Below are 14099 nucleotides of genomic sequence, written 5' to 3' on the forward strand. Positions count from 1 at the left end.
AGTGACCCTCTGCCTCCCGGCCCGTCTGGAGAGGCCGGTGGTGACGGGCACAGCTGCTGGGGGTGGGGGGCGGCCGTCAGAGCAGAGCCTGGGCTCACGGATGCAGCCCGCACCCCGCACTCGCTGCTGCCGTCCCAGGCCCCGCACAGGCAGGCCCGGTGTCGGTAAATGGCCTCCCTGTGCTTGTTCTATCGTAAGCAACAAGGGGGAAACACTTTAAATAAGAGACTGATGGTCAGGAATGAAAAGGGTACAAAACAGTCTGGCTGGTCCCCACAATGATAAGCTTCCAAGTGACCAGCAAACCCACTCCTAGGGACACCCCAAGAGCAATGAACACACACTCGGCACCTGTTCGGAGGGTCACCGCAGAGTTCGTTACAGAGCCAGTGGCCACCGATGGGTGCACGGTAAACAAAGCGTGCTGAGTCCAGACCGTTCTGAGGACTCACTCCTCCATGAAAAGGAATGAGGCACTGATGTGCTGGTGAGCCTCAAAACCACCATGCTAACCCTGAAAGCCAGACACAAAAATGGCCACGCTGTGTGATCCCAGGACAGGCAAACGCAGAGAGGCAGAAAATAGGTTAGCCCAGCAGTTGAGCAGCAACCTATGAACCAGGAGGTCACATGACTCCCAGTCAGGACACATGCCTGGGTTGCAGGATCGATCCCCAGTAAGGGGGTGTACAGGAGAAAGCAAATCAATGATTCCCATCATTAATGTTTCTCTCTCCCCCTTCCTCGCTGTAATCATTGAAATATACACATACATATATCCTCTTATACAATAAAGAGCGAATATGCAAATTGTCATCTTCACGGCTCAGACACTCAACACCGGGGAGAGAGGAACGGGGACCAGCCAGGCTGGGGCCCGGAAGAGGAACGAGCTGCCCGCCCCAGCCCTGGGCGCCTGAGGCTGCAGCCGGGTAAAGCCGGCCTGGGCCCTGGATGCCTGTGGCTGGCCAGAGGGAGGGAAGCCCAGGGCCTGGGTGCCTGTATCCGGCCAGAGGAGGGAATCCTGGGTCCTGGGTCCTGGGTGCAGGGCGAGGTGGAGGTGGTTAGAGAAGATCAGACCAGCAGGGGAACAATTAGGGGCGATCAGGCTGGTAGGGGAGCAGTTAAGGGTGATCAGGCAGGCAAGCAGATGAGCAGTTAGGAGCCAGCAGTCCCGGATTGTGAGAGGCAGTCGGACATCCCTCGAGGGGTCCCGGATTGGAGAGGGTGCAGGCCGGGCTGAGGGACCCCCCACACATACACCATGTGCACCAATTCCATGCGCCGGGCCTCCAGTATACATATAAATAGGCTGATGGCTCCCTGGGCTGCAGGTGGGGATGGGGAGGGGGGTGAATGTCCTAACATAGACCGTGGTGCTGCTGCACAGTCCTACGAACAGACTAACATCTGTTGCTTTATCCACCTACCTGGGGACTCACATGTGTGCAGATGAGGTCTCAATAAAGCTATTATAAAACTACAGTGCCAACGAGCACCACAGGGCTGCCTGGGGGTAAATGAGTCTCTGCTTTCAGTGAGGTCAGCGCACAGTCCACTCAGTGCTGTGAGCCACACACGGCCGCACAGCGGGGGAGGGACTCCGAGGCGGCCCTCTGAGCCCCGGATGGGAACCTGCAAGTCAGGATTAGCACTATCGCCGTTTTGCAAATAGGGAAACTGAGGCACGGCGCGCTAGGTGGAAACAGCTTTAGCCAGACCATGCTTCTGCCTCTTGGCCGCGTTGCTTTCTCATCTTGGAAATGAGAGAGTTTAACCCCCCAGAGCACGCCAAGGCGGTCCCATCACACTCGGAGGCCTCCGGGTTCTGGGCTCCTCCCCGCACTGCACTCCCACCACCACCTGCACCCGCGTCCCTCCTCTACCCCAGGTCCCACATACCTGGAACAGATAGAGCTTCTCCGCCAGACTCTTGGCCAAGTACACGTCGACCTGGGGAGAGGGAGAAGACTCAGCCAGGACTCAGACCAGGGCCTGTCCCCTGCTGTGTGCGGGGCAGTGGCCCCGGCTGGAGGGAGAGCTCAGCTGCTGCTAACACCAAGGGAACCGGCCCCGCCCTCCGGCTCCCAGGGGCCCTCCCAGGTTCACTGTAAGCAGGGAACCGTCCTCCCTGTGCGGGAGGAGCAGCCCTGAGGGGATGCAGACGCAGAGGGGAGGGCGCCTCCCCGCCCAGCACGGTCCGCCAGCGCCCGGCCTACACTGAGGTGGCCTGCGAGTCCCTCGGGAGACGGCCTGGCCAGCTCTCCTTCCTCTGACACTCACCTCCCTGCCCGCCATGGCCTGCCTGCCCCACCTCCTCCTCACAGGAGCCACAGGCCTCCTCTCCCGCTCCGGGCGCGAGGACCAGGGAGGGCCAGCGGGCGCAGGGGAGGACCGTGAGGGCCTTCTCCTGCGGAGCCCAGGGTTCCAGTGTGTCCTGATCGGGCACTGACACGGCCGCCCACCGTCTGCTCCGGAGCCCCGCCCGTCAGTGTCTCCGGGCGCCCCTCCCCCAGGCGCCCCAGGGGATCAGGAACTAGCCCTGAGTGGAGTGAGGGGAGCCTCAGACCCATTCCCTCCGTCATCATGTCCACGGGCCTGCACCTGGCTGTGGGGACACGGTGAACTGAATAAACTGCTCTGCTTTCGTCCGGCCGGCGCGGCTCAGTGGCTGAGCACTGTGAACCAGGAGGCCATGGTTCAATGTCCAGTCAGGGCACAGCTGGGATGGGGGCTCCATTCCCAGTGTGGGGTGTGCAGGAGTCAGCCAATCAGTGACTCTCATCACTGATGTTTCTCTCCTTCTCCATTCCTCTCTATATTTTTTTTTAATTTTTTTTTTAGTATATTTTATTTATTTTCCACAGAGAGGAAGGGAGAGAGATAGAGAGCTAGAAACATCAATGAGAGAGAAACATTGACCAGTTGCCTCCTGCACAACCCCTACGGGGATGTGCCTGCAACCAATGTACATGCCCTTGACCTGAATCGAACCTGGGACCTTTCAGTCCGCAGACCGACGCTCTATCCACCGAGCCAAACCGGCTTCGGCCATTCCTCTCTATATTTAATGAAAATATTCTTCTCAATAAAAATGTTAAAAAAAAAAAAAACAAAAAACAAAACATAAAATTCTACTTTCTCCAAGTTTCCATTCTGCAGAAGGGGTTAAGTCCAGGGCTCAGTGCTGTGGCCAAGAGCAAGGCGAGGCCGAGGGAAGGGGCAGAGGGCTGGGGCTGAGGGCGGTGGCGGGAGAGGCCACACTCACAGGTGGTCCAGAGCCGCACAGAGGCCTGGAGGATGAGGGCAGCCAGGCAGGTGGCGGGAAGGAGGGTCCCAGGCTGGCTGAGGATGGGCCGGCACAGCACTTACCTCCTGCACGACTGGGTCATCCTCTTCATTGGCCATACTAGGGGGGAGCCAGCCGGAGGTCCTCAGACTCAACCTGTAGGGAGAGCGAAGGCCCGGCCTGTCAGTCACTGTCCAGCCGACACTTCACTGAGCCCGCTCCCCCGAGCCCACTCCCCCCCTCCAGGCCCGCCCCCCCCCCCGCCCGCTCCCCCCCCCCCCGGCCCGCTCCCCCCGAGCCCTTCGGTGGAAGATGCTGCTCTGGAGGGAAGAGCCCGAGACAAACACAAGTCGATCTTCTTTCTACATGTGCCCTGGAGTCGGCAATGGATGGCCCACTCTACAATCCCGCCCTCGGCACCCAAAGGAGAGACGCCAGGCCGGGGCGCAGACGGGGTGGGAGCCCCTGTGGGGAGGGATGACACCCACAGTGAGAACCGCCGTCAGGCAGGAGAGCGGGCGGCGAAGCCACAGCCGTGACTGCGGCACGCGGGAACTCACTGGACCATGGGGAGGTTTTAAAACATTCAGAGAGAAGAGGATCCAAGATGGCTGACAGGTAAACACCTAACTGCAGCCGCACACAACAATGTCAATAAAATACAACTAAAATATAAAATGGACATTACCCAGAACTACAGGAAAGTCGAATGACTGGAAATTCTCCAACGAGAAGGAAAGAGAAAACCAGAAGGAAAACCAGAGGAGGTGTAAAAGCCTAAGGTACGGAGACACGCTGTGCGCGCAGAGAGGACAGAGCACGGAGAAGAGAGGCCGCTGAGTGCCCGGCTGGCGTTCCCTAGTGGGAAGGAGATAAAGGCTCCGGATTGTACCGAACCCCAGACCCAACAGCGCTGAACCCCAGTTCTAGGCCAGACCCTGGGGACCCAGGCTCATACAGAGGGAGCCCGGGCTGTAAGTCAGAATCCCAGGGGAGCGGCGAAAGGCAGAGCCCCCCGGAGGCGCGCACATTACGCACAGAGGACCGACTGTTCACTCTGCTGCCAGATTGCCCTAGCGAGAAGGAGACAAAGGCTCCGGGCTGTGCTGAGCCCCACTTCCGACTGCTCTGAACCCCAGTTCTGGGCAAGATCCTGGGAACCAGGATCATACGGAGGGGGCTTGGGCTGTAAGGCGGAATCCTGGGGGAGCGGCAAAAGACAGCCCCCGGAGGTGTGCACATGGCGCGCAGAGAAGGGATGGTTGGCTATGCCGCGGGATTGCCAGGCAGGAAGGAGACAAAAGCTCCAGACTGCTCTGAACCCCATTCCCAATCCCACTTCCAACTGAACTGAACCCCAGTTCCGGGCTCATTGGGGGAGAGACTAGACTGTTTGGTAGCAGGCAAAACTCGAGGGCACCTCACTCTCAGAGGTGCTTGCAGCGAGTACCAAGGGACCCTGAGGAACACTGAGACTCAGGAGCCACATAGGGCGTGGCTGACAGAAGCCAAGGCTGTAGGCTCCACCCTGAAACTCCGCCCCATCCAAGCAGAACACAGAGACTTTTAAGGCTACCAAATCAGGGAAGCTGCGAAAATGCCGAGACAAGGAAATAGATCACAAACGAGAGTATCGATTGGAGGAGAAACCAAGATAGCAGAGTGGGTGAGCAGCTGGTGTGCCGCTCCCACAACAATTTGAAGATTGAAATAGTATGAGGTACATCTATCATCCAGGACCACGGGAGGGAGGTACTGGATGGTTGATAGTCAGCAATTAACGTGATGGTGGGAGCAGTGAGGGACCGATGGGCTCTTGGAATGCGACCAGCTGGAGAGATGGAAGAATGGTGGGCCCGGAGCAGCCAGGCCCGGAGCAGCCAGGCCTGGAGCAGCAGCAGCCAATCCCGGAGCTGCAGCAGCCAGGCCCGGAGCAGCCAGGCCCGGAGCGTTGTGGGGTCGAACCCTGGGTTCAAAATGAAAGGAAAGAAGGAGCAATGCAGCCAATTCGGGTGCCAGAGTGTTAGGTCCGCCATCACAATGGACTCAGAGAAGCTCCTGTGTCCCTTCACCCAAAAGCACTGAGAGTTGCCCAGACGATAGCAAAGTGGGAGAAGAAAACTGAAGGCTACGCGAGGGACTGAGGTGCCTACATGGAGTCACCTGAAGAAATTAAAGACTGAGGTGGAAGCTACTTCCTTAATCATGTTCCTGCTCATGCTAGCATCTGTTAGCTTCCAGTCTTCTGCAAAGTCTTGTGCAGCAAGTCCAAGGACTCTGAGTAAATCTACACCAGCAACAAAAGAGACTCATTTAGTAGCTAAAAATAATATGTCCATAATTCTGATTTCTCATTTTGTTGTTTTTTTTTTTTGTTTTTTTTTTGTTTTTTTTTTCATTGTTACTGTAGTATATTTTTTTTTTAAATAAATTTTTATTGTTCATATTATTACAAGTGTTCCTTTTCCGCCCCCTTCCCACCCCACCCTCTGCCCTTTCCCCCACCCCCATTGTCCTCATCCATAGGTGCACAGTTTATGTTCAGTCTCTTCCCACATTCCCCTGTCCCCTTTTCCCCAAGAATCATCAGTTCACTCCCCTTCCATACCTCTGATTCTATTATATTCAACAGTTAATATTGTTCATCAGATTTTTTTTTTTTAATTTCCTTGGTTTTTAGATTCACTTGTTGATAGTTACGTATTTGTTGTTCATATTTTTATCTTTATTTACTTTCTCTTCTGAAAGAACCCCCTTCAGCAATTCATATAATTCTGGTTTGGTGGTGATGAACTCCTTTAGCTTTTTTTTATTAGTGAAGCTCTTTATCTGACCTTCGATTCTGAGTGATAGCTTTGCTGGGTAGAGTATTTTTGGCTGTAGGTTCTTGCTATTCATCACCTTGAATATTTCTTGCCATTCCCGTCTGGCCTGCATGGTTTCTGTTGAGAAATCAGCTGACAATCGTATAGGTGCTCCTTTATAGGTAACCACCTGCTTAGCTCTTGCTGCTTTTAATATTCTCTCTTTGTCCTTTGCTCTTGGAATCTTAATTATGATTTGTCTTGGTGTGGTCCTCTTTGGATTCCTCTTATTTGGAGTTCTGTGTGCTTCCTGGACTTGTAAGTCCAATTCTTTCCCCAGGTGGGGGAAGTTTTCTGTCACTATTTCTTTCAGTATGTTTTCGATATCTTGCTCTCTCTCATCTTCTGGGACCCCCATGATTCTGATGTTGGATCGTTTGAAGTTGTCCCAGAGGTTTCTTACATTATCTTCAATTTTCTGGATTCTCTTGCCTTCTAGCTTCTGTGGAGGAGTGTCTTCTGGCTCTTTATGTTCCAAATCTTTGACTTGATTCTTGCGATCTTCCCTTCTGTTTTTAGGACTCTGTAGAATATTTTTTATTTCAGACAATGTATTCTTTATTTCTTGTTGATCCCTTAGCATTTCTTGTTGATCCCTTTTCATATCCTCATAGGTCTCATTTATTTTATCGGCCTTTTCTAGGAGTCTCTTGAAAAACCCTATAAGTGTGGTTTTGAACTCTATATCCAGTCGCTTTTTGTCCTCCATTTCTTTCCTTTGTGATCTATTTGGTTTAGGCATTTTCGCAGGCAGCTTTCCTGATGGGGCGGCGTTTCAGGGTGGAGCCTACAGCCTCGGCTTCCGTCAGCCCCGCCCTATGCGACTCCTGAGACTCAGGGTCCTTCAGTACTTGTTGCAAGCGCCACTGAGAGAAAGGTGCCCTCGATTTTCGCCTGCTACCAAACAGTGTAAGCTCTCCCGCAATGGGCCCGAAACTGGGGTTCAGTTCAGTTGGAAGTGGAGTTGGAGGTGGCGTTCACAGCAGTCTGGAGCCCCAGTCTCCTTCCCGTCAGGGCAATCCCGCGGCACAGCCGGCCGGCCCTTCTCTGGGGGCAGTGAGTGCGCCTCCGGGACCTCCTTTCTCCGCTACCCCGGGGTTCCGACTTACAGCCCAGCTCCCTATGGCTGAGCCTGAGTCCCCGGGGTCTGGCCCAGAACTGGGGTTCAGAGCAGTCGGGGGCCCAGCACAGTCGGAGTTTTATCTCCTTTCCGCTAGGGAACACCCGCCAGGCACTCGGCCTCCCTCCTCTCCGGCTCCGTCCTCTCCGCGCGCGCCGCGTGTCTCCGTACCTTAGGCTTTTACAGCTCCTCCGTGCTTCCTTCTGGTTTTCTCCTTGCTTCTTGTTGTAGGATTTCCAGTCAGTCGACTTTCCTGTAGTTCTGGGTAATGTCCATTTTATATTTTAGTTGTATTTATTAAAATTGTTGTGTGCGGCTGCGGCTAGTTGCCTACCCGAGCAGCCATCTTGGATTCTCCTCATCATTTTGTTGTTTTGCATTGGCATTGTTGTTATTATTTAATAGCCAGAGTTTTGCTCTTGACATTCAAGTTTTGAAAATAGCATGTATGTGGTTTAGTTTTGCATTGGCATTGTTTGCAATTGTTTTTAATTTTAGAGCCCTATTATTGATGTTTAAATTTTATTTTAATTAGTAAAAAAGGTGAGATGTAGAGAGCCGCCTGAGAAGGCGTGTGGACATTCTTTTAATTCTTATCAGCTAAGCCCAAGGGCACTGGAAGAATCCTCTGATCAGTACTGATTTCTTAATCCATGTGCTTGGAATGAGGAACAAATAGGACCTGGACTCACCCAGGTCTAGATATGCTAAATCTTGTACCAAAAAATAAGGAGCGGTACAACCACTGTGGAGAACAGTGTGGAGTTTCCTCAAAAAACTGAAAATGGAACTCCCATTTGACCCAGTAATCCCACTCCTAGGAATATATCCCAAGAAACTAGAAACACCAATTAGAAAGGATATATGCACCCCTATGTTCATAGCAGCACAATATACAATAGCCAGAATTTGGAAACAGCCTAGGTGCCCTTCAGCAGATGATTGGATCCAAAAACTATGGTACATCTACACAGTGGAATACTATGCTGCCATAAAAAAGAAGGAATTCTCATCATTTGCAGCAACCTGGATGGAATTGGAGAACATCATGCTGAGTGAATAAGCCAGTCAATGAAAGAGAAACACCACATGACCTCACTCATTTATGGATAATAAAGAACATTATAAACTGATGAACCAAAAGATAGATATAGAGACAGTAAAGCAACAAGCAGACTGTCAAAGTACAGTGGGGAGGGGAGGGAGATCTGGGGGAGATAAGAGATCAACCGAACGACTTGTATGCATGCATATAAGTACAACCAATGGACACAAAACTCTGGGAGGGAGGGTATGGGGGGGGGGGCAATGTTAAAATATGTACACAGATAATAATTTAATTTTAAAAATGTTTAAAAAAAAATAAGGAGCTTACCCAGATTTTGATGAATGGGATCTGGGCACACCCGAAACTCCTTTTGACCTTAAGCTCTCCTTTGGAAGCCAATAAAAATAAATAAATAAATAAGTAAAAATAAAATAAAATAAAAGAAGGGAAAAGAAAAAGAGAAAATGAATTCCTTAGGAACCCAGCGTGGGATCAGGGCCCAGCCTGGGAGGCGGAGAGCCGAGCTGAGTTAGCACTGCCCAGCACCGCCCAGCGCTGGGTACTCGCCCAGGAGAAGGCAGGGCACGTGCAGAAAGTGGCCCAGCACCAAGCGGGGGCCAGCGGGTGGGGCTCTGCCTATTACAGTGCAGCCAGGATCTCTGCAGAGCCAACTTCAGGAGCCAACAGAGAACTCTGTGGCAAAAAACCCTTTAGATGAGAAAAACTCTATAAAACCCAGTAGTAGGTGGGGGAGATAAGAGATCAACTGAAGGACCTATATGCACGCATATAAGCATAACCAATGGACTCAAGACACTGGGGGGTAAGGGCATATATGGGAGTGGGGGGGGGGGTAGGCAATGGGAAGATATGTACACATGTAATACCTTAATAAAAAAAAATGGAAAAAAAATAAATAAAATAAAACATTCAGAGAATTCTGGTCCAAGCAAAGCAACAGTAATGCTCCCCTCCTTCCGTGGCCACATTACAATTACAACTGATGACAGAGCCACCACGTTTAAGAACCATCTGAAAGCTAGCTGAGCACAACTCCCACTACTGAGGGTGAGGGTGAGGGTGAGGGTGAGGGTGAGGGTGAGGGTGAGGATAAAGATGAGGGTGAGGGTGAGGGTAAGGGTGAGGATAAAGGTGAGGATGAGGGTGAGGGTGAGGGTGAGGGTGAGGGTGAGGGTGAGGATAAAGGTGAGGATGAGGATGAGGGTGAGGGTGAGGGTGAGGATAAAGGTGAGGATGAGGGTGAGGGTGAGGGTGAGGGTGAGGGTGAGGGTGAGGATAAAAGTGAGGATGAGGATGAGGGTGAGGGTGAGGGTGAGGATAAAGGTGAGGATGAGGGTGAGGGTGAGGGTGAGGTGAGGGTGAGGGTGAGGGTGAGGGTGAGGGTGAGGGTGAGGGTGAGGATAAAGGTGAGGGTGAGGATGAGGGTGAGGGTAAGGTTGAGAGTTAGGGTGAGGGTGAGGATGAGGATAAAGATGAGGGTGAGTGTGAGGATGAGGATGAGGGTGAGGATAAAGGTGAGGGTGAGGGTGACCCCTCTCATTGTCGAGGACTAGAACAGCAGAGCTGGTGGCGGCCAAAGGAATAGAGGCAATTGGTTGCAAGATAACAGACAGTTTAGAGGTAGGGACAGCAGATGGGGGTGGCCAATCGATGGCACGGACCACCCTGGGGTAACAACCAGCAGCACAGACAAGGACCGTACCTCCCTCAGCAGCATGGCAATTACGGCTACAGCCAGCAGCCTCCCCATGGTTACTACTGAGGGAAACCTCAGCAGCTTTTACTGAAACTGTGTACTTCGTTAGCAAGACAAACATTTGTGTGTATTTTCTGTTGGTCATCATTTTGCATCTGACTTTAGAAAATAATTTTTTTTTTAACTTGAGACATTTTTAAAAAATAAGATCTTTCTGGAGTGGTGGGATGGTTGCTGGGAATAAACACCTCCCTTAAAAAAAAATGCTGGTTAATATCCCAAGTGGACTTTATATCCCTCTAACACTCAGTCTTGACCTGCAGTGTGAAAAGTGCTGCTTCAGCCAGTTTTCCTGAGGTCCCTCCTTCCTCCCTCCATTCTCCTGGAAGCAGCCAGAGTTGTCCTCGTAAGAAAGAAAGCCACAGCATCCTACTCTGACAGCCCTGAGCTGCCACATCGAACAAATCCAAACTCCCTGCGTGACCTCACCCCACCTTTCACCACCCACTCGCTGGACCTGCACCCCAGCTGCCTCGGGACCTTTGCACAGCATTGTTCCCTGGGCCTCTTCAGGCCTGGCTCCTCTCCGTTGGGTATCACACCGCCTCTTCCAGAACCAGGTTCTCTGACCACCCACCTCACAGCATCCCCACCCCAAGTCCCTTCCCAGTCCCCCCATCTCCCTGTTCCACTTCCGCTGTGCTTCTTCTCACAACCTGGAACTACCGAGTCTACTTGCTTATGTGTCCTCTATCTTTTGCACTGGAGTATAAGCTCCACCATGGTCTCTCAGTGAAGATAATCACATTTATTTAATCGTTGTGACATTTATTTAATCTCTCTCTATTTAATCTAATTACAATACAAAGAATAAATGAGTGAATGAGTACATGAAATCAGGTGTCATAAAACCTCAACCCGGTGAGCCCACCTCGGCCCCAGCATACTTGAGAACAGACAGGGGCTGTGACCGGGAGGGAGCGGGCTTCCAGCCGGGCAAAGACCAGCTGTGCCACATCAGCAGTGGCCCGGGGCCTCCACAGGAGACTGCCCCCAACGGTGAGCGGCTCGGCAAATGAAAAGGGACAGGGACCGGGTGGAGCTAAGAGGGATCCAGAGCTGAGGAGGTACCCGAAGGCCAGCCATGGGTGTACCATGCTGCACCCAGGAATCTAACCTGTCAGCCAATCAGAAAAGCAGAAGCAATTTCAAAAGCTCTCCAGCTGCCGAAGGGAGAGAGGGGTCTGAGGGGAAAGACAATAGGTGAAGGGGAAGGAGCCCAGGGCAAGGCCCAAGCCTGGCTTCTAGTCGGCTCTACACCCCAGAACAAGGCTCTCCCTTTTCTGAGTCCCTGGCTTCACGGTGAAAGGCAGCTGGGCTCCGGGCCGAGAACTAAGACCCTGGCCAGGTAGCTGATCCCGGCAGGTGAGAGCCTGGTCCTATGCACCAACATACACTGAGTGCACGAATAAGTGGAACACAAATCCACACTTTTTTCTTTCTCTCCTTCTCTTCCTGCCCCCTTCTCTAATACCAATAAAATAAAAATTTTTTAAAGAATTATCCCTAAATGAGCATCAGTCCCTTCTCTAAGGACTTCACATATATTCTCATTTCATTTCCTCAGTAAGTCCAGATTTATCATCTCCAAAAAATAAAGGAGTAAACTGAGGCTCAGGGAGTAGCTTGCCAAGGTCACGGCGCTGGGGAACGGCAGCCAGGGTCTGGCTGATGTCGAAGAGCCTTCCTCTCATTCTTATCCGCTGCTCCGCTCCCTCCCTGAGAGCAGGCGGCGTGGCACAATGGCCAAGGGCCTGGACTCCCGAGCCCAACTGCGCGGGTTCAAGGCCCGCGTCCGCGGCCCAGCACCGCGGGAGCGACCCGGGGCGGGGACTCCTCCTTTTCATCCCCGAGCCGGTGACCAGGGGCCCGGAGGCCGCGCCGAGGGCTCAGCGCTGTGACAGGATGTGACCGGGGACGTGTCCACCGGGCGCCGTTTTCTCCACCGTCAGAGGGTCTGACCCAGCAGCGCGTCCCGAACCGGCCTCCCGGTCCCCACCCGCCCTCACCACCCCCGGAGGTCCGTGCCCCATTGCACAGATGACCCGGAGCCCCGGGACGCCGGCCTCCGGCCCCACGCCGCTCCGGGGCACACAGACCGGGGCCGCCATGCTGAGGCCCGGCCGGGCTGACACCGCCTCCGCTCCCGGCCGGGCCGAGCTCCCCGGGAACGCCGGGCGACGCCGGGCAGGCGCAGGGGGCGGCCCGGCAGCAGCCCGGCACCCCGCCATCGGCCCAATGGTCCCCGCCCTCCGGCGGCGAGACCCCGCGCAGCCACCGCCACGCCGGGCTCCGCTGCCCGGACAGGCGCTCGGCCGGGGGCCCGGAAGGACGCGGCCGGCGGCCGGCCTGAGTCACCGCCGGCGCCGCGGCCTCCGGACTCCCGGGCGGAGGGCGGAGAGCGCGGCCGGCGGGTCCCCGAAGCGGGCTGCTCCTCCCGCCCGGACCGGCGGCCTCCGGCTCCCCGCGGCCCAGGCCGCCCCGCCGCGGCAGGCGGGCAGCGCGGGGGCGCCGGCCTCAGCACTCACCTCCACGAGGCCGCGGGCGGCGGCGGCGGCCCAGGCTCCCGGGGGCTTCAGAGTGGCGGCGCCGGCTCCCCGCTCAGGCGGCGGCCATGTTGTTGCTGGAGAAACTCCGGCGGACACGTGGGGGGAGCGAGGCCGGGCCTCGCACTTCCTCTTACCCACAATGCCTCGCGCCGCGCGCTGGGGCCCGCCCCTCGCCGCCGCGTTCCCCGGGCCTCCACCTGCCGGCAGGGGGCGCATTGGCGCCCGCAAAACCGTGCTGCGAGGAGGGACAAAAGGACCTGTGTGGCAGCGGTGGGATTCGAACCCACGCCCCCGAAGAGACTGGAGCCTTAATCCAGCGCCTTAGACCGCTCGGCCACGCTACCCAGATGTTGGCTGGCCTCCCCAGAGGGCTCCTTAATGCATTTACAAGGAAGTACACTGCCCCTTCACTGAGATGTGTGTTTTATCTGATCGTAAAAGAAATATTTAGAAAAACAATGTGACATTCCTCAAGTATTAAAAGCATAATTGCCATAGGATCCAGGAATTCCAGCTCTGGGAACGGGCCATGTATTCAGACGTTTGCTGGGACATGTAAGCCCAGACTTCAGAGCAAAAAGCGGTTCAGGATCCGCGTTCCGCGTGGGCCGCGCGGCCGAGCCGGGTTCCCCGGACCCGGACCCGGCGGGCTCCGCGGAGGAAGGCCGGTCCGGAGGGCGGTTAGCGCGCCAATTACTGCAAATTGTTGGAACTTTGGGCCCCTCCGCAGAGGCTTCATTACCAGCTTCTGTGTCCTTTTGCATCTTTTGCTGTGAATTTGGATACGGATGTATCTGAGGAAAATGGATGTTTTGTTTCCATTTTTTTTTTTTGGTTTTTTTTTGTTTTGTTTCTATTCAGTGTGGTTTTTACATAAATATTTTCATACTGTTATCTGCAATTAACTAGTTTTTCACCTATTATTTTAACATGCCTATCCATGTTGATGTATGTAGTTATTTAAAATACAGAAAAAAATACAAAGAAAAAATAATCATCCATATTCTCACCACCAATTATTTTCCTGTACTGTACTTTTTTTTAAAGTGACGTAGGGAATGGTATGAATATGTTGTCCTTTTAAAACTCCATTAAAAATTATCTTAGATCATTACAAATAAAAAGACCCCTTCCCCAGCACCCTCCCCTGATTGTAACTAGTATCATGAATTGGATGTGTATCCTTCCCAACCATTTCCTGTATTTATATATACCCATGAACAATGTATAGTAAGGTCTTTTATATGTTTTTCCTTAACATAAATATTACTATATTGCACCAATGTCATCCTGCATCTTGTTTTTCTACTCCACATTATGTTTTTGAGGTCTATTATGATACATATAGATCCAATTTATTCCATGCCATGCAAATGGACATTTAAGTTGTTTATAATCAGCTGTTATATGCAAGAAAAATAAAATAATAAGAATGAGAAGGTGTTATATTTA

The 14099-nt window shown here is 53.2% G+C and overlaps 1 protein-coding gene across 1 annotated transcript in view; it reads right to left on the reverse strand.

The window, feature by feature from the left end:
* Window positions 1–12778, reverse strand: part of POLR3E (RNA polymerase III subunit E) — a 31241-nt gene extending 18463 nt beyond the window's left edge. Inside the window, exons 1-3 of the mRNA XM_084882726.1 lie at window positions 12627–12778; window positions 3373–3445; window positions 1903–1953 (exon numbers count right to left, since the gene is read on the reverse strand). Coding sequence (XP_084738852.1) covers window positions 1903–1953; window positions 3373–3408 — 87 coding nt within the window. The 5' untranslated portion in view covers window positions 3409–3445; window positions 12627–12778. The remainder of the gene's footprint in view (window positions 1–1902; window positions 1954–3372; window positions 3446–12626) is intronic.
* Between the last annotated feature and the right edge of the window lie 1321 nt (window positions 12779–14099).

The sequence above is a fragment of the Pipistrellus hanaki genome, assembly GCF_964339955.1.
Source record: "Pipistrellus hanaki genome assembly, chromosome: 4".
NCBI lineage: Eukaryota > Metazoa > Chordata > Mammalia > Chiroptera > Vespertilionidae > Pipistrellus > Pipistrellus hanaki.